General features: G+C 40.8%; 1 protein-coding gene across 2 annotated transcripts in view; it reads left to right on the top strand.

Annotated features, from left to right (window-relative positions):
* LOC139581122 (teneurin-3-like) overlaps positions 1 to 21,433 on the top strand; it is a 204,451-nt gene that overhangs the window by 35,184 nt on the left and 147,834 nt on the right. For both annotated transcript variants that reach the window (XM_071410574.1, XM_071410573.1), the window contains exons 2-3: positions 241 to 612; positions 9,396 to 9,671. In XM_071410574.1, coding sequence (XP_071266675.1) covers positions 345 to 612; positions 9,396 to 9,671 — 544 coding nt within the window. In that variant the 5' untranslated portion in view covers positions 241 to 344. The remainder of the gene's footprint in view (positions 1 to 240; positions 613 to 9,395; positions 9,672 to 21,433) is intronic.

Here is a 21,433-nt window from a genome sequence, read left to right as displayed (position 1 = left end):
TATATATATATCACACACACACAACCAAGTTGTGTCCAAAAGAATAAAAGAAAGTGTGAGAGTGAGTCAGTGAGAGGAGATCTGTTTTATTGAGGGGAGTTCATGCATGGCATGGCTTACGGGTGGGGTTTCGAGAGGTGGTGGTGGTGCTGTGGTGGGAGTGAGTGTGGGCTTTTGAAGATTAAGTGGGCGGATTAGTGTTATCTGAGCTTCTCATCTCCCCCCTCTCTGTTTGTCCAGGTCGACAGAAATACAGAGGGAGAGACTTACCAACAGCATAAAGCGGAATATCCCAAAGCGATCGTCTCAGGAGAGAACGAGGGAGAACACAGTATGCAGGCAGCATGGAACAGGTGAAGGAGCAGCGGCCCTTCTGCTCGCTCTCCAAGAGCCAGAGAGACCGGGAGAGAGACCACGAAAGGGAGCGGGATCTGGAACGGCGTTACACCGCATCATCGACAGACAGAGAAGGGGCCTGCCGGGTGCCTACACAGAAGTCCTACAGCTCTAGCGAGACGCTGCAGGCCTACGACCATGACCCCGCCCGGCTGCTATTCTCAGGCCGAGTCAAGGAGATGGCCTATCAGGAGACCAATGACTACGGCAGACCAGGTCAGTACAGTCACAGCTCTATTCCAATCCAATGATATGAAATCATTGCAATACGCCCATTATATGCTTAATAATGGGCGTATTGTATAGATCTAATTTGTTTAGATGAGATTTGATTCAGATTTCATATGTGTATTTTTTTAAACATAATTAACTTGGGAACACATGGAGTTTGGTAAAAAGAAAATTGTGAGAATATAAATTCATTGTCTACAGTTTAGCTCATTGACATAAATATTTTTGATACTGTATTAGTAAGTCTGATGTTTTGTCTTAGGTAAGGTATCCCATGGGTTTCTTTAAACTGGTGGTGGTCTTTATCTTCTTGTATGATCAATTTACCAGCATTCATAGCTTGTCACTTGAGGTTTTTATTAATCCATGATGAAAAGTAGAGCTCTTTTCGATCTGTGCTTGAACTATGTACACATCCAAACAAAATTATCACCACTCCACTTCACATACCAATGATAATTACCCATTTAACTGCTGAGCAAATAACCCCGCTTTTTAATTGGTTGTTGGCAATTGGCAGGAAATGTTCATAATACGAATAACGTGTTATAGCCGATTCTTGTTGATCTATGAACGGATCATAATTAATGACATATTTCTCACAGATTCCTGCTAATTGGCGCCAGCTGGAAATTAATAGCATTCTAATTAGGCTGTGGGACGAATGTTAGTTTTCCCTTTTATTTCTCGATCAATTTAGGACTTTTAGTGAAAAGGTAATGAGCTATTGGACTTATTTTCACCTCAATGATAATTCAGTTGGAGCACGATTGCGAATTAGTACTTTGTGTTTGAACAACATGTCCTTGTTGAAATGTAAATCACAACTCCAAATACTGAATGATTCAGTTGAATTAGAAATTATTATGTGAATGTTTTGCATTTTTAAGTGTTTATCTGTTTAGAAAAAAGTTAATTCACAATTTGGACCTTAATAAAAACCTAAAACTATACATTTGACTTATTATCCTATGAAGTTTGAAACGTTACATAGAATATTGTCAATGTATCTTACAATGTTCTTTGTCAATTTCACTTGTTTTTACCGGACTAACCGGTAAACTAAATATAAATGCAAGAAACTGATTTTTGTAAATTATTTTATTAATTGCTATTGTACTTATATTAGTCTTACTACTTTAAATTAATATGGGTAAAATACATGTGTGTAATCTTATGCCGCATGAATTCACATTTTCAAACGTTCAGCTAGAAGAATAAAAAATACAAATATTAATGGAAAACTTTGACTGTACATTTTCCCCCAAAATACATTTTAGAAAAATAATTACAGTGAACAATAATTTATATTACTTGGTATAATTGAATTTTGTCCACACATTTAGAAATGTTACTTTGGTAGATTTTTTCTGTTTACTTCAGACCACATTTTGTATTTACTCAATCCAGCATTGACAGTGTAAATTTCCATGCATCTGTTTTATCGCTTTTTGTTTCTATATTAAATCCTCACTTTAAGTTCAGATTTACAAACGATTAAGAAGACACAGAGCCGTGAATCTGTTACAATTTACGATTTAGGTAGTTGGACACAATGAGTGGGATCATCTTTTCCTTGAGTACTCTAGAGGAATGTTGTTTTCAGACGGTTTGTTTTAGGTTCAAGTGTAAGGTCATTCCCGATAATCCTCAAAGAAACAAAAGTCCTATATACTTCTATCTTAACTGACAGCATTTTAGCAACATGGACTCGTATTCAAGTCTGTTCATATACACCCCCAGGAAGAACATAACACCTTTTTAAATGTTTTCTCACAAGTGAGCAATTACATATTGTCATTTCACATTTTCATAAATTCTTAAGTCAATCAAATGTATTTATAAAACCCTTTTTACATCAGCCAATGTCACAAAGTGCTAAACAGAAACCCAGCCTAAAACCCCAAACAGCAAGCAATGCAGATGTTAGAAGCACGGTGGCTAGGAAAAACTCCCTAGAAAGGCAGTAACCTAGGAAGAAACCTAGAGAGGAACCAGGCTCTGAGGGGTGGGCGGTCCTCTTCTGGCTGTGCCGGGTGGAGATTATAACAGTACATGGCTACGATGTTCAAAGGTTCATAGATGACCAACCGGGTCAAATAATAATAATCACAGTGGTTGTAGAGGGTGAAACAGGTCAGCACCTCAGGAGTAAATGTCAGTTGGCTTTTCATAGCCGATCATTCAGAGTTAGAGACAGCAGGTGCTGTAGAGAGAGAGAGAGAGAGAGTCGAAAACAGCAGGTCAGGGACAAGGTAGCACGTCCGGTGAACAGGTCAGGGTTCCATAGCCGCAGGCAGAACAGATGAAACTGGAGCAGCAGCACAACCAGGTGGACTGGGGACAGCAAGGAGTCATCAGGCCAGGTAGTCCTGAGGCATGGTCCTAGGGCTCTGGTCCTTGGAAAGAAGAGAAAGAGAGAGAGAATTAGAGGGAGCCTACTTAAATTCACACAGGACACGGGATAAGACAGGAGAAATACTCCAGATATAACAGACTGACCCTAGGCCCCCGACACATAAGCTATTGCAGCATAATTATGTTTGGGAATTACATATACTAAGGCATTTGTGAGTGGAAAAGCGGCAGTGCGTTTGGACAATTAATAGACATCTCTTGTCCAAGACCGGAGTCTACGCAGTGTCACATTGGTGTAAAGGATTGGGAGACAGGCGCAGGCATGCGTAATAGGGGTTTTTATGGACCCAAATTACAGCGTGCCATGTAAAGGCACGGGGACGAAGACCAAACAAACACGTATACAAAACACAGGGTTGAAACCCAAACAAAAGAGCGAGGAGTACCTCAAATAAATACACGGGGCGCACAATGATACCACACGGGACAAAACCCGGAATCATCTGCACAATACAAGTGGCACGAAAGCCAAAACAACACAGCTCAGGTACTCACACGACCAACAGACATTGTAACAATAATCGACAAGACCATGGTGAACAAATGGCACTTTTATACAATTACTAGTCAGGGAAATTACTAGTCAAGGGGACCAGGTGTGCGTAATGACACATTTCCGGAGGTATCCGTGACACGCAGACCGGTGCGCCATAGCCAATCGGAGCTACAGTAGGTCTTTTTGCAAACAAGGCATTTGCCACTCAGGTCTGCCATCATTCACTTTGAACTGGACTGTGTGTTTACAGGTAGCTGCAACAGCACGACTTTAGATCATTAGAGCGCATTCGCCAAAGCCACAGAATACACCTTAATGGATTTTTGCAAATATATAAATACCACGGGAGTCCTCTTACATTTGGGAACTTTACAGTCCTATTGATCAAACAACCATGAAAAGGTAGGCTCTGTCTCCCTCAGTTATGCACATCAACAACAACAGGATCAACGACTAATGCTAGCCAGAACAAGATGAGCTAAAATATAACGTAGGAACATTTAGATGAACTCTCAAACTTTTTCAGCTCGTCAAAATTGCACTAATAAACAATGGGGCATTGTAGCTTACTTGTGCTTCTGCAGCTTGCCTGCCAGGAAATGAATTCTTGTCCCAACCAAACTCCCAAGCTTACTGGCTAAAGTTCCTCTGTCCAGTGTCTGTGTTCTTTTGCCCATTTTTTTATATTTTATTTTCATTGGGCAATCTGAGAAATGGCTTTTTCTTTGCAACTCTGCCTAGAAGGCCAGCATCCCGGAGTCGCCTCTTCACTGTTGACGTTGAGACTGATGTTTTGCGGGTACTATTTAATGAAGCTGCCAGTTGAGGACTTATGGGGCGTCTGTTTCTCAAACTAGACACTTTAATGTACTTGTCTTCTATTCGGGTTAGATACAGTTGCGCTATTCTGTGAAGGGAGTATTACACAGCGTTGTACAAGATCTTCAGTTTCTTGGCAATTTCTCGCATGGGATAGACTTAATTTCTCAGAACAAGATTAGACTGACAAGTTTCAGAAGAAAGGTCTTGGTTTCTGGTCATTTTGAGCCTGTAGTCGAACCCATAAATGATGATGCTCCAGATTCTCAACTACAGTGCCTTACAAAAGTATTCATCCCCCTTGGTGTTTTTCCTATTTTGTTGCATTACAACCTGTAATAAAAATAGATTTGTTTTTGTATTTCATGTAATGGACATACACAGTGAAATAAAAAAAGAACTTGATTCAAAGAATGTAAAAAAATGTAAAACAGAAAAGTGGTGCGTGCATATGTATTCACCCCCTTTGCTATGAAGCCCCTAAATAAGATCTGGTGCAACCACTTACCTTGAGAAGTCACATAATTAGTTAAATAAAGTCCACCTGTGTGCAATCTAAGTGTCACATGATCTGTCATATGATCTCAGTATATATACATATTTTCTGAAATGCCCCAGTGTCCGCTAAGCAAGGGGCAATATGAGACCAAGGAGCTTTCCAAACAGGTCAGGGACAACGTTGTGGAGAAGTACAGATCAGGGTTGGGTTATAAAAAAAATATCCCAAACTTTGAACTTAGCACGGAGCACCATTAAATGCATTATTAAAAAATGGAAAGAATATGGCACCACAACAAACCTGCCAAGAGAGGGGTGCCCAACAGAACTCACGGACCAGGCAAGGAGGGCATTAATCAGAAGAGGCAACAAAGATAACCCTGGAGGAGCTGCAAAGCTCCACAGCGGAGATTGGAGAATCTGTCCATAGGACCACTTTAAGCCGTACACTCCACAGAGCTGGGCTTTATGGAAGAGTGGCCAGAAAAAACTAAGCAAACATGTTTGGTGTTCGCCAGAAGGCATGTGGGAGACTCTCCAAACATATGGAAGAAGGTACTCTTCTAAAATTTAGCTTTTTGGCCATCAAGGAAAACGCTATGTCTGGCGCAAACCCAACACCTCTCATCACCCGGAGAATACCATCCCCACAGCGAAGCATGTTGATGGCAGCATCATGCTGTGTTGATGTTTTTCATTGGCAGGGACTGGGAAACTGGTGAGAATTGAAGGAATGATGGATGGCACTAAATACAGGTAAATTCTTAAGGGAAACCTGTTTCAGTCTTCCAGAGATTTGAGACTGGGATGGAAGTTCACCTTCCAGCAGGACAATGACCCTAAGCATACTGCTAAAGCAACACTTGAGAGGTTTAAAGTCAAACATTTACATGTCTTGGAATGGCCTAGTCAAAGCCCAGACCTCAATCCAATTGAGAATATGTGGTATGACTTAAAGATTGCTGTACACCAGCGGAACCCATCCAACTTGAAGGAGCTGGAGCAGTTTTGCCTTGAAGAATGGGCAAAAATCCCAGTGGCAAGATATGCCAAGCTTATAGAGACATACCCCAAGAGACTTGCAGCTGTAATTGCTGCAAAAGGTAGCTCTACAAAGTATTGACTTTGAGGGGGTGAATAGTTATGCATGCTCAAGAGTTTCAGTTTTTTTGTGTTATTTTTTGTTTGTTTCACAATAAAAACTATTTTGCATCTTCAAAGTGGTAGGCATGTTGTGTAAATCAAATGATACAAACCCCCAAAAAATCCATTTTAATTCCAGGTGGTAAGGCAACAAAATAGGAAAAATGCCAAGGGGGTGAATACTTTCGCAAGCCACTGTAGTCTAAAGAAGGCCAGTTCTATTGCTTCTTTAATCAGGACAACAGTTTTCAGCTGCGCTAACATAATTGCAAAAGGGTTTTCTAAAGATCAATTAGCCTTTTAAAATGATGAACTTGGATTAGCTAACACAACGTGCCATTGGAACACAGGAGTGATGGTTGCTGATAATTGGCCTCTGTACGCCTTTTCTATTCCATTAGAAATCAGCCGTTTCCAGCTACAATAGTCATTCACAACATTAACAGTGTCTACACTGTATTTCTGATCAATTTGGTGTTATTTTTATGGACCCAAAAATGATTTTCTTTCAAAATCAAGGACATTTCTAAGTGACCCCAAACTTTTGAACGGTAGTGTACATAGCGCATTGATATCTATCACACTGCTTCTCTCTTATTTAGCTATTTGCGCCTTACAGATTGTGGTTGTTGTGGATGGCTGTTCACAAATCTAAATGTGTATTTGAACCCAATAGTGGTTGATTTCAAGAAGTTTAAGTTGCTTATCAATCATTGTTTTTGAAACCAGTGGACAGCCTTTGAAATATATGCTCAAGCAACATCTGCATAGTGCGGATCCCGTGGAATAAAAGTGAGGCTTTTTGCTCATTCTAATTCATGCTGATAAAAAAAATATATTTTGTAAAATAATAGTTAAGACATCAAAACTATGAAATAACATTTGGAATCATGTAGTAACCAAACAACTGTTAAACAAATCAAAATATATTTTATATTCTTCAAAGTAGCAAAGCTGTCATCAAGTCAAAGGGAGCGGCTACTTTGAAGAATCTAAAATCTAACATATATGTTCATTTGTTGTCACGTTCCTGACCTTATTTCCCTTGTTTTGTATTTATTTAGTATGGTCAGGGCGTGAGTTGGGGTGGGCAGTCTATGTTATTTGTTTCTATGTTTAGGTTTGTTCTTTTGGCCTAATATGGTTCTCAATCAGAGACAGGTGTTTGTCATTGTCTCTGATTGGGAGCCATATTAAGGTAGGCTGTTTTCACTGGTTGTTTGTGGGTGATTGTTGCTGTGTCTGTGTTTGTTCGCCACACGGTACTGGTTCGTTCGTTCGTTCGTTCGTTCGTTCGTTCGTTCGTTCGTTCGTTCCTGTTCGTGCGTTCATGTTTTATATGTTCTCAAGTTCAGGTCTGTTCACGTCGTTTATTGTTTTGTAGTTTGTTCAAGTGTTTTTTTCGTCTTCGTTTAATAAACGATAGTATGTATTCAAACCACGCTGCGCTTTGGTCCGATCCTTGCTCCTCCTCAGACGAGGAGGAAGACGAACGTTACATTTGTTTAACACTTATTTTGGTTACTACATGATTCCATATCTGTTATTTCATATTTTAGATGTCTTCACTACTATTTTAAAATAAAGAAAAACCCTTGAATGAGTAGGTGTGTTCAAAGTTTTGACTGGTACTGTATATCCATTGATTCTTGAAGAATATAACTTATAAATGCCTCATGAGCTTAGTTCACCTGTCACACTGAATGACAACCCAAAATAAGCTTGTTTTCCCCCCGATTTTTTGTAAACATTGCAAATGTAAACAAAAACTGTATAGCCTCATAACATGGTTAAAACAATCATTTTGATATCATTGATGGTCAGTCCTTGCATCCATAGCTCTGTTTATTAATCTGAGAGTGGTTACATTTCTCCAGGCCCATCCCTCAGCTTTTAACAAAAACAGGCCGTTTTGTTATTATTTTATCTGTGTATTTGCCCTTTAACCTGTCAGGGAACGGGGTGAGCGGAACGCCAACAGCCAATGAAATTGCAGGGCGCCAAATTCAATCAACAGAAAAGCTCATAATTCAAATTTCTCAAACATACAAGTATTAGACACCATTTTAAAGATAAACTTCTCGTTAATTCAACCACAGTGTCAGATTTCAAAAAAGCTTTCCGGAAAAAGCAATAATCTGAGTACGGCGCTCAGAGACCAAAACAAGCCAAACATATACCCGCCATGGAATGCAATGGAACTCAAGCTAACTCTCACGTGAACGCACATGGTCAGCTCATGGCACTCTGGGAGAGACCTTACTCAATCCCCTCTCATTCGCCCCCACTTCACAGTAGAGGCATCAAACAAGGTTCTAAAGACTGTTGACATCTAGTGGAAGCCTTAGGAAGTGCAATTTGACCCCATAGACACTGTATATTCGATAGGCAAAGAGTTGAAAAACTACACACCTCAGATTTCCCACTTCCTGGTTGGATTTTTCTCAGGTTTTCGCCTGCCATATGAGTTATGTTATACTCACAGACATCATTCAAACAGTTTTAGAAACTTCAGAGTGTTAATATGCATATACGTATTAGCAACTGGGACTGAGTCAAGTTTACTCTGGGCACGCTTTTCATCCAAATGTGAAAATTCTGCCCCCTATCCCAAACAAATTAAACAGCTGCATATTATCAAGATATCAGTATTTTCACTAGTGCTCAAAGCATGCCATTCCATGAGCGCAGCATTCATTTTTCAACTGGAATCAATGAGCCCAATCGTCCTCCATGACAACAAAATCATAAACAGTAGGGCTGGCTAATAAGTCTTTAGTTTTGGGGTTATTCTCAGGTAATACAATTTGGCTAATCTATACTTCTGTATTTCTAAGTCCTATTCTTGAAATCAAGGGGTATAACATTTATTGTAATGACTGGAATTCTGATAGACTTTGGTTTTTAATGTAAAGATATAATTTCATATTTTTATTATTATTATTATATGTAGTAGAAAGCGATGTGTTAGAAGAAGCCTACATAACCAATCCATAAAGTAAAATGTAACATCTATATATGGCCAGCTATGTAAACTTTAACATTGAGTTATCCTGCAATAGATGTTGTTCAATTGGAAACATACATGTTTGTCTTCTTCTAATGCCTTTTAAGGGGAATGTAATCTAAAAGTAACTGAATGTATTCAGAATATGTTGCTGAGTTTAGGTAATCCAAAAGTTACGTTACTGATTACAATTTTGGACAGGTAACTGGTAACGGATTACATTTAGAAGTAACGTACCCAACCCTCCCTACTTCCCTTCTAAGAACAGTCACACAATTTGAAAGCTATACACCGTGGCAGATATTCTGGGTTTAGGATTGGGGTTTGATAACATTGTTAAATTATCAGGCTGCTATTAAAAAGCACATTATTTTTTTGATTTTACAGGACAGGGCTTCTCGCTGAGGCAACTTGGGATATGTGAGCCCTCCACACGCAGAGGCCTGGCCCTCTGCCCTGAAACGGGCCTCTCACACCCCCTTGGTCGCTACTCCAGAAGAACGGTCCCCATAGAAAATCATGAGCCCACATCCCCGGAACGTACCATGGCTCTCTGGGGAAGGGGTGCCAAGTCAGGCCAAAGCTCGTGCCTGTCTAGTCGCTCCAACTCAGCCCTTACCATCACAGACACGGAAATTGACAATAAGTCGGACAACGAAATCGGTAAGTCTGCCAAACCTTTATTAGTTAAATGTGAGCCCCCTAACTCCTGTTTTGTGGAGATATTGTTTAAGTACGAAGTTTAAAAAAAGAATCACAACAAATGTTCATCCTAGTCAGCAGTGTGTTATAGTCTTTCATTGGTGCTCAGGAAAACATTCATTTGTGGAAGCGATGAATGGTGGGTTCTGATTGGTGCAAGTGGTATTTGGAAGGGCAAGAACAGGCATGTGCAGCTTCTGTTTGGGCATGAAAGCTATGTTTCATGGCCTTTTGTGGATAAGAATTTGGTCTACCAATTGAGTGGTTGGTAGTCACCTGGCCCTCTCCACAGGGAAGTAGGGGAGTTTTGTAAAGTTTCCCTATGGGCTAGCTTGTAATCAAAGATAGCTTTGTAAAGAGTCGGTCAGAGATTTTGCTTAGAAATTCCACAGTGGTTGAACGAGAACACACAATAGCTGATTAAGTAGGTTCAATGGTTTGAAGTGCAATGATCTTGCTCGAAACCCGAAACTTGAGACTGTGGTATTCTTTTGAAGAGAGATCTTCTGTGCATCGAATGCGGGGTAAACAAGTATATTGCTTTAAGGTGGAACTAACTACTTTGCAGATATGAAACAAACAGACAGTAATATCAGCCAACAATATCAAATTCCCAGTTTATGCTACAAAACCAACTTTGTAAGAGGTTTTAAAAATAGGTTATATTTGACTCAAAATTCCATGACTTAGACCAAGGCATTGTTAGCAGAATAGATGGATGGAGCTCAATGCATTACTAATATACTGTAATTCACCAATACATTTCATGGTAGTCCAAAGAATATTGCTATCAGGTTGTAAATCACACCTGGCCTGGTACATTTTTTGCTGCCTCCACCCATTCGGGATGCACTGTTTCAGTTTCATTGACTCAATATCAAGTCATTGATATTGATATAAAAGCAGTTAGGAAAGCTAAAGCTAGCTTTTTCAAACTCAAACTCAAAAAAGTTATGGTACACTGTAGTCCATGGATAATAAGAGCACCTCCTCCCAGCTGCCCACTGCACTGAGGCTAGGAAACACTGTCACAACCGATAAATCCATGATAATTGAGAATTTCAATAAGCATTTTTCTACGGCTGGCCATGCTTTCCACCTGGCTATCCCTACCCCGGTCAACTGCCCTGGACCCCCCACAGCAACTCGCCCAAGCCTCCCCCATTTCTCCTTCACCCAAATCCAGATAGCTGATGTTCTGAAAGTGCTACAAAATTTGGACCCCTACAAATCAGCCGGGCTAGACAATCTGGACCCTCTCTTTCTAAAATGATCTGCCAAAATTGTTGCAACCCCTATTACTAGCCTGTTCAACCTCTCTGTTGTATCGTCTGAGATCCCCAAAGATTGGAAAGCTGCCGCGGTCATCCCCCTCTTCGAAGGGGGAGACACTAGACCCAAACTGCTACAGACCTATATCTATCCTACCCTGTCTTTCAAAGGTCTTCGAAAGCCAAGTTAACAAACAGATCACCGACCATTTTGAATCCCACCGTACCTTCTCCGCTATGCAATCTGACTTCTGAGCTGGTCATGGGTGCACCTCAGCCACGCTCAAGGTCCTAAACAATATCATAACTTCCATCGATAAGAGACAATACTGTGCAGCCGTATTCATCGACATGGCCAAGGCTTTCGACTCTGTCAATCACCACATTCTTATCGGCAGACTCAACAGCCTTGGTTTCTCAAATGACTGCCTCGCCTGGTTCACCAACTACTTCTCTGATAGAGTTCAGTGTGTCAAATCGGAGGGCCTGTTGTCCGGACCTCTGGCAGTCTCTATGGGGGTGCCACAGGGTTCAATTCTCGGGCCGACTCTCTTCTCTGTATACATCAATGATGTCGTCTTTGCACACTGTGCTAACTAACCTCCAGACGAGCTTCAATGCCATACAACTCTCCTTCTGTGGCCTCCAACTGCTCTTAAATGCAAGTAAAACTAAATGCATGCTCTTCAACCGATCGCTGTCCGCACCTGCCCGCCCATTCAGCATCACTACTCTGGATGGTTCTGACCTAGAATATGTGGACAACTAGAAATACCTAGGTGTCTGGTTAGACTGTAAACTCTCCTTCCAGACCCACATTAAGCATCTCCAATCCCAAATTAAATCTAGAATCGGCTTCCTATTTCGCAACAAAGCATCCTTCACTCATGCTGCTAAACATACCCTCGTAAAACTGACTATCCTACCGATCCTAGACTTCGGCGATGTCATTTACAAAATAGCCTCCAACACTCTACTCAACAAATTGGATGCAGTCTATCACAGTGCCATCCGTTTTGTCACCAAAGCCCCATATACTACCAACCACTGCGACCTGTATACTCTCGTTGGCTGGCCCTCGCTTCATACTCGTCGCCAAACCCACTGGCTCCAGGTCATCTACAAGCCTTTGCTAGGTAAAACCTTGCCTTATCTCAGTTCACTGGTCACCATAGCAGCACCTACCCACAGCGCGCGCTCCAGCAGGTATATTTCACTGGTCATCCCCAAAGCCAATTTCTCATTTGGCCGCCTTTCCTTCCAGTTCTCTGCTGCCAATGACTGGAACAAACTGCAAAAATCGCTGAAGCTGGAGATTCTTATCTCCCTCACTAACTCCAAGCACCAGCTGTCAGAGCAGCTCACAGATCATTGCACATGCACATAGCCCATCTGTAAATAGCCCATCCAACTACCTCATCCCCATACTGTATTTATTTATTTATTTTGCTCCTTTGCACCCCAGTATCTCTACTTGCACATTCATCTTCTGCACATCTAGCACTCCAGTGTTTCATTGCTATATCTAAATTCCTCGCCACTATGGCTTATTTTATTGCCTTACCTCCCTTATCTTACCTCATTTGCACACACTGTATATATACTTCTTTTTTTCTACTGTATTATTGACTGTATGTTTGTTTATTCCATGTGTAACTCTGTGTTGTTGTATGTGTTGAACTGCTTTGCTTTATCTTGGCCAGGTCGCAGTTGTAAATGAGAACTTGTTCTCAACTAGCCTACCTGGTTAAATAAAGGTGAAATAAAAATAAATAAATAAATATGTTACACTTGAACGACTGTTATCCCCAGTTAGCATGTATATCTCTTCGTTGTCAATCACATGTATTTGACATGATCAAAAGGGCATGCAGGCAGTTCCCATTCAGTTGTCAAAGCGTGGGTTGGGATAAGCATGCATTGGCAGGCAAGTTGCAGAAGGGCGAGCAGGCTACAATTCCCAGTCTATTAACAGTGCAATTTTGACAGCCCACTACAAGCTGAAAAAGTTTGAGAGGGTTTATCTACTCTTGCCCCATTAGACTCATCTCCCTCTGTCTAACATTAGTTGTTGATCTTAGGGCAGGAGAGATAGCATACCTGTTCATGGTTGTTTGATCAATAGGACTGTAAAGTTCCCAAATGTAAGAGGACTTCCGTGGTATTTACATATTTCCAGAAAACCATTCAGGTGTATTTTGTGGCTTTTGTCGAATACTTTCTAATGTTCTAAAGTCACGCTGTTGCTGCTGCCTGTGAACACTGTCCAGTTCAAAATGAATGATGGCAGGCCGTGTGGTAAATGGCTTATTTGCATATAGGCCTACCGTAGCTCTGATTGGCTATGGCGCACCGGTCTGTGTAGAGTCCTGGACAAGACAGACACATTTTTATTCGGTTTTATTTGCCGCAGTGTCTATTAATTGTACAAACGCACACGGCCACTTTCCGTCTATATATTGCTTTAGAATTTCCCCAAATGCCTAACTCTACGTAATTCCCAAACCTTCTATGAAAGTATGAAAATATCTAAGTGCTCGCTTGTAAGAAAATGTAAAAAAAAAAGCATCATATTCTTCCTGGGGTTGTATATGAACAGATTTGTATGAGTAAAAATGTGTTCATATACACCCCCAGGAAGATGATGCCTAAAAGCTGGCATTTCCACTTTAAGTGATACATCGTTCTTTTATTTTGATTCAGATAGGGTATTTACTGAAGAGAAAATTACTCTATACAGCTATATAAAAACAGTTTGTTTCGTTGCTTTTGCTGCGTGTAGAACGTCAGGTACTTTCAGTGTGTAATATTTCTTACAGTGAACTGCATTTGTTCTGCGTTCATCACTGATTTTTCTAGAAAGTACAATGTTTTGCCTTCAACTGGTTTAATTTGAAGTTAAGTTATTGTCTAATACTTATTTGTTAATGTCTTTGTGGTATTATATTTTCTGCACATCAGCCATGGTCTCAAGTATTTTCTTGGAGCAGTTTTGAGAGCTTAAGTCTTTGCTACTGTTGGTCTAATTTAAGGAGTACTTTTTATCTTTAATGCTCTCAAAAAGCATATCAACTCTGTTTACCATAGTTGCCTGTATTGTCATTGTCATGTACAGTGTTTTGCTACAGTATCACCATACTTTTCAATCAGTATTACCAAAGGTACACAAGAAAGAGGCAGATGATAGTGTTTGATTATCAAAGGACTTTCGTCAAATGCCCGGAGCATGTAGGAAGGGTACATGGTACAAAGGAAATATTTTGTGTTCAGACTCGATCAATTCATATTTCAGTCATGTTCAAACTCTTGAGACGTGGATCTGAGATGTGGATCTTTCGCCTCTCTGAAGTGCCTCTTGATGAACTCTCCCAGACCCACCCTCTTTGGCTTATATAACATTATCTAAGAAAAGATCATCTCCAACTGTGTACTTTGTGACAACTGCTGATGTAAAAAGGACTTTATAAAGTACATTTGAATTTGATTGATTGATGGAAAAAAACATGTGGAGTGTTTGATCGAAGTGTAGTGATCGAAACCATGAATGTTTCCACCAAAGTCCACACCTGCTTGTTCACACATTTCCTTTCAATTTATGTGTTCTCATAAAAAAAAGAAATGAAAGCTCCACATTATTTATGTGATACCATATAAAGTCTTTCCAAATAACTTATTGACAACTTGTAATGGGAGTAAAACAAGAGATTTGAGGGACCTTTACAAGGCACCTAACAAGGTGCTTTCTTATCACTTTTTCCGCCATCTTTGTTGCAGCTGTAGCATGCGACGCATGAAACCCCCCCAATCTCTGTGGCTCAGAAAGTGCATGGAATTTGCTGATTTCAAAAGGCCCTCCTTTGACTAGAGAGCTCTGAACTGGTCTCCTACCCCCCGCAGCCTCTCTCCTTTGGTATCTCTTTTGGAGATGTCTGGAGGGCTGCCGCTGATTGTGTCTTGTTAGTACGACTCCCCACTGTGACTTTTATCTCGCCCACTTTCCCCATACTATTTGAATCAAAGGGAAAGTAAACAGTACGCGTGCTACGTCTTGTTCGCAGGTAGCTAAGCTACCACCCTTTCGAGAGGTGCGGCAAGATGCCCCGAGTTCTCAAATTGTAATTAATGCGCCAATCAACAACCGCATCGTTGATTAGTTATCGTGTTATTCATATATCGTATCCGACGCCTTCTTTAATTTTCTACTGGAGCAAAAAAATAAATATAATAATAATAATGTCCCACTGTTATAGATCTTGTTCTTTCTCTTTTTGTCATGAAGCATTACACTTTCAACTTTTACTATTTAATGAAGCAGCTAAGAGAAACGACCCATCCAAAGGTTTCCATCAACTGAATAGGCATATGGAAGCTGTTAGAAAGGGGCGTTCAGATCCACTTATTCATAAATGAGCTCAATATTTCATTGTAATTCACACCATCCTGGGCAGTGCGAGACACATACTTGACTACTAGAGACTACTAGAGTCTTGGCAGACTGTTGGTGCATAGCATTTGCAACTGTTAACCCCCTGATCCAAGGGAAAGAAGCCCACGATTAAAGATGGTCTTTGCTGGCCGTGTTTCATCCCAAAAGAATCCAGAGAATTTAGGTCCGGATTGACAGATTCACTTTTTTTTGTTTTGCGATGTTGGTTTGTTTGTTGTTGTGTTGGCCCTGATGACGGGTAATTGTCTGACAAATTAATTGAGATGTTTGTGCCGAAGCGTACGCTGTCGACTACAATCCAATGCCTAACGAACCAAAGTCTTCAAGACATTTTTAACAGCTGTTTTATGTTATGAATGTTATGTGTCTGTGACATTTTCAGTGCACTAATTGCAAAATAAGTCCAATTTATCCAAACAAGACAGCCACCAAAGATATCTGCCAATTTTACACACCACTCAATTGAATCACATGAGAAGACCGCACAGCACGCACCAGAGACCTGTTGGGTGTGTGTTTGAAAGCACCTCACACGCCCGTGCACACAGGTGCACACACTGGGAGTCTAACAAACGAATGTGACGCAACATCACTCAAATCACCTGCCTCAGTCCCGTGTCACATCATTTGACAGTGGAATCCTTCTATTGATCATGGAAGACAAAAATGCCCTCACACCGCCTACATAATTCAATAAATTGTGAATATACAGAATAAATAAGTTTAGTCAAAGGGTTTGACCATCTGTGACGTGTTTGAAGAAAACTCCTATCTGGATGCTTAGCAAGCGTTCACATCTTCCCAGAGAGCTGAGAATGTGTCACGGTGTTATGAGCCACAGATCCTCGCGACCTGAGCACCGGCCACATCAAATTGCAAGCCAGGCGAGGTGTTTCGTTTGATGTATCGTCTTTATTTTCTCCTCTTCTGTCCCATTAACTGCTCCCTCTAAGAAGAGTTAACTCTTATCTTTTTGTCGCGGTCTTTTGTCCACATTTTGTTACGTTACAGCCTTATTCTAAAATGGAATGCATAGTTTTTCCCCCTCATCAATCTGCACACAATACCCCATAATGACAAAGACATTTCAGCAAATGTATATAAAAAAAACTGAAATATGACATTTACTTAAGTTTTCAGACCCTTAACGCAGTACTTTGTTGAAGAACCTTTGGCAGCGATTACTGCGTCTATTTGGGTACAAGCTTGGCGCACCTGTATTTGGGGAGTTCTTCTATTTCTCTCTGCAGATCCTCTCATGATCTGTCAGGTTGGACGGGGAGCGTTGCTGCACAGCTATTTTCAGGTCTCTCCAGAGCTGTTTGATCGGGTTCAAGTCCGGGATCTGGCTGGACCACTCAAGGACATTCAGAGATTTGTTCCGAAGCCACTCTTGCGTTGTCTTGGCTGTGTGCTTAGGGTTGTTGTCCTGTTGGAAGGTGAACCTTCGCCCCAGTCTGAGGTCCTGAGCGCTCATCAAGGATCTCTCTGTACTTTGCTCCGTTCATCTTTGCCTCGATCCTGACTAGTCTCCTAGTCCCTACCGCTGAAAAACATCCCCACCGTTCCAGGACCTAAGTAACAGTGTTTATCCATGGCTTGGATAAACACTGTTTTTACAGGTAACCACAGGTTGCTACTTTTTAAAGGAATAAAAGTGATTGACCCTCAGGTAACTCAGACATTGATCCAAGTATTCACTAGCGCAGACAACTTGGAGTATCATAGAAAACTATTTCAAATCTTTACTTGGGTATTTTATCTTCAAAGAAACACTACAAACTATATTTAACAGAAATGGGAGGAGGAACTTGACATTGAAGTAACTGATGAAACATGGTTGAACATATTAGAGACTCAACAAAGCTCCACCAACTCAAGGTCATGGAGAGAATTCTGTTGGAAGAATGTTATACGTTTCTTCATAACACCTAAACTGAAATCAAAACAGGCTGGCTCACTACACCCTTGTTGGAGAGAATGCGGGCTATCAAGGGGGGATCACATACATATATTTTGCTCCTGTCCTGCAATTGAAACTTACTGGGGAGAAATAAGATCTAACATTGGAAAAATAATGGGGTTTGACATAGAACAAACACTAATTTCTATGTTATTGGGTGAAATACCTGATAACTTACACAATAGAGAAAATGACCAGGTGAAGATCCTACTGGCAGCCAGTAAAAAGGCTTTCGCTAGGAAATGGCTACAAAAAGACTCTTCCACCGCAACACACTGGATAGACATTGTTAAAGAAATACATTATATGGAGCGTATGACCTTTGCTTTAAGAACACGAGGAGAGAGGTCAGGAATACTGGGGAAAATGGGTATCGTACTTAAAAATGGTCTAATTCAAAGATAATGTTCCTGTAACTAATCTTGTGAACGTATGATGTGCTGTACCTGCCAGAACTTATTAATGTTTTATTTAAATAATTTGTGTGTTCTTCAATAAAAACAAAGTAAAAACAAACAACAACAAAAACATCCCCACAACATGATGCTGCCACCACCATGCTTCACCGTAGGGATGGTGCCAGGTTTCCTCCTGACGTGACACTTGGCATCCAGGCCGAAGAGTTCAATCTTGTATCTCATGGTCTGAGAGTCTTTAGGTTCCTTTTGACAAACTCCAAGCGGGCTGTCACGTGCCTTTTACTGAGGAGTGGTTTCCGTCTGGCAACTTTACCATAAAGCCCTGATTTGGTGGAGTGCTGCAGAGATGGTTGTCCTTCTGGAAGGTTCTCCCATCTCCACAGAGGAACTCTAGAGCTGAGTGACTATCGGGTTCTTGGTCACCTCCCTAGGAAGAGTCTTGGTTGTTCCAAACTTCGTCCATTTAAGAATGGAGGCCACTGTGTTCTTGGGGACCTTCAATGCTGCAGAAATGTTTTGGTTCCCTTCCCCAGATCTGTACCTCGACATATTGCTGTCTCGGAGCTCTATGAACAATTCCTTCGACCTCATGGCTTCGTTTTTACTCTGACATGCACTGTCAACTGTGGGACCTGATATAGACAGGTGTGTGCCTTTCCAAATCATGTCCAATCAATTACATTTACCACAGGTGGACTCCAATCAAGTTGTAGAAACCTCAAGGATGACAAATAAAAACAGGATGCACCTGAGCTCAATTTCAAAGGCTCATGGCAAAGGGTCTGAATACTTGTAAATAAGGAATTTATGTTTTTTTTTTTTTTTTAAATACATTTTAACACATACATTATGGGGTATTTTGTGTAGGTTGTGATGATTAAAAAAATATATATTTTAGAATAAGGCTGTAACGTAACAAAATGTGGAAAAAGTCAAGGGGTCTGAATACTTTCTGAAGGCACTGTATATGGGACAGTGTAGCAGGCTCATCCATCTCCTGAACCCACAATGCAATCTGTTTCGGTGGATTACAGAGAGCGCTTGGTGGGGAATATTTTGTTGCTGTTTCATCGGGTCAAGGATCAATTCCATTGGAACTGAATTTCTGTCAATTCTATGAGAAGACTAGTGGAGCAGAGGGCCTCACTTTGAGAAGATTGATATCCAATTCAGACATTGATGACCTCTTATTTTCTAAAATGACATGTTGTCAATTTAAATTTCAATGAATCCTGTGTGGTTCAGTGGAATTAAACCCAACCTTGCTGTCCAAACCGATTGCTTTTGTCATTGTTGGTAAGCAGTTGCATAAGTCAGACCAAACTGCACAGCATGCTATTATAATCAAGACCTATTCTAGAATTGTTTTAATTACCAGACATGCTATAGACTGTACTCAAGAGAAATGGCTAATTTCATTTCAACAGGCAGCCTAAAGGAGTTGCTGTATTAGCAACCAACATGGAAACAGTTAGGTGTCTATTTCTCAACACATGTCAAGGAAACGGGTTCAGGCTGTGCTGTATATATAACTGTCTAGATCTACTTGTCTTTTTCCTTTGTTTTGAACAGAGTTGGCACCATTAGCATCTACTCAGGTGAAACATGTTCTAATTCTGATCAATGATGGCTTTTCCCCTGTTGATGCACAGCATTATATTGCTGTATCAATCATAGCTTTTGTAGACATGAGAGCAAATCAAATGCTACGGGTAAAGACTACTTGTCAAATGGCCAAATCACCTTGATGCTTATTGACGCTCCCATGTCGACTATAAACCCATATGTTTTAAATGACAACTCAGAGATATTGATCTGAACGAAAAATGGTTGGCTAGCCATTATAATACTTTGTATCCATGACTTGTTGATAAGATAATTTATGGAAGCATAAAAGCAGCTATAAAGAGTGATTTAAAAATCGTATTACAGACATGGCAGGCTTTAAACATGATTCACATGAGGGGAATGCACATTAAGATCAGTCTGATAGACAGAGGACACGCATGCTGTGAATATTCATGCAGTGGTATTTTAAAAAGTCAAACGATTACATTCATCATCAAACAGAAAACTTCCCCTTTGATGATATAATGTCTGGATTGGAGAGTACATGTGCACACACTCAGGCATGCGGACCTGTGCACACACTTAGGCATGCGGACCCATGCGCGCACACACACGTGCACGCACACACAGACACGCATACACACACATTTTACATGCGAGAGAAGGGTCAGCGTACAACGGAGGAAATAGAATGAGCCATTTTAATGATTGATCACATGACTGTGACCACAGGGAGGACAGTGTTACTTTCATTGTCAAACTCATTATACCGTAGAGTCCTCCTCTACTTTTCTTCATCTATATTCTTTATCTTTTACACTCAAGTACAGACCTTTTCCTGCATAAATGCACACACGCACGCACGCGCACACACACACACACACAGGGCGAGTGATACTGAACATCTTCAAACCTTAAATGTGAAGAATCTCTATTCCCCTTTGACTGTATATCTCTTCTTACCATGTACAAAACATCCCCTGGCTATATACATAATATATTTTGTATTCTAAGACATCTTCTTGGGCTAGTTTAGAAAGATGTTCGAGCTACATGTACTGTAATGTAAGGGATGCCTTTCAGCCCACAGTGGCTTGGAAGTGGTTTGGAGAGGAGTATTCTGGTCGTGATTAAAAATGAATGGTATCAAAATACATAAAGCATTTGTCCCAGATTGAAGTATCATCAAACTGTGGTCACTTCAGCTCCCAGGACGGAATTATGTCATGGACGATGGAGGGTTTACTCAAATAACCGTCTGTTCTCAATTCAATTCATCAAGTCACTAATGCCAACCTAAGCACTTTACAGATATAGATTGGAGTGCAACGGTTGAAATTGTATATTGCGTGACCGATTCATTTCCAGAGAAAACCGCACTCCCTTGTCAGCATGTCCTTTATATCCTCTACGTCTGAAGACAACTCCAACATAGGCCTCAACCACCAGGCCATTGAATCATTGCCTTTTATAATAGCTGAAAAAGAAACAAGCATGAAACAGAATCTGTAGTGCAGTTGATTGAAGTCGTTTCACTTTGAATGGTTTAGTTCTTAAAGTGGTACATTCACAGTATTTACGAATGTATATGGTTTTGCGCATGATATTAACTAGAGTCTACAAGGGCATATTTAGGTTATTTAGTACCTTTTCAGCAGTCTCCGTCTAGCCTCTGTCTAGTATTGTGATGTGGTTTGATTGACCGCAGTCCTAAAGAAAAATATTCCTTTCTCCCTTGCTCTCGAGTGACGCAGCGGTCTAAGGCACTGAATCTCAGTGCTCGAGACATCATTACAGACCCTGGTTTGTCCCTGGGCTGTATCACAACCGGCCATGATTGGGAGTCCCATAGGGTGGCACACAATTGGCCCAGTGTCGTCTGGGTTTGGCTGTTACTGCAGATATGTTCTCAGTGGAGATACTGTATGTTCTCAGTCAACTTACCTGGTAGCAGTAAGAGTTCAAAAATAAACCGCGAGCTGCCGGTAGCTGACATGCCATATCTCAGCATGGGATCCTGTGTGGTGTATTGATCTGGCCTGCGGGTCTGCTGT

Source organism: Salvelinus alpinus, chromosome 7 (assembly GCF_045679555.1).
Source record: "Salvelinus alpinus chromosome 7, SLU_Salpinus.1, whole genome shotgun sequence".
In the NCBI taxonomy this organism is placed as follows: Eukaryota; Metazoa; Chordata; class Actinopteri; order Salmoniformes; family Salmonidae; genus Salvelinus; species Salvelinus alpinus.
This window is presented reverse-complemented; position numbering and strand designations above follow the sequence as displayed.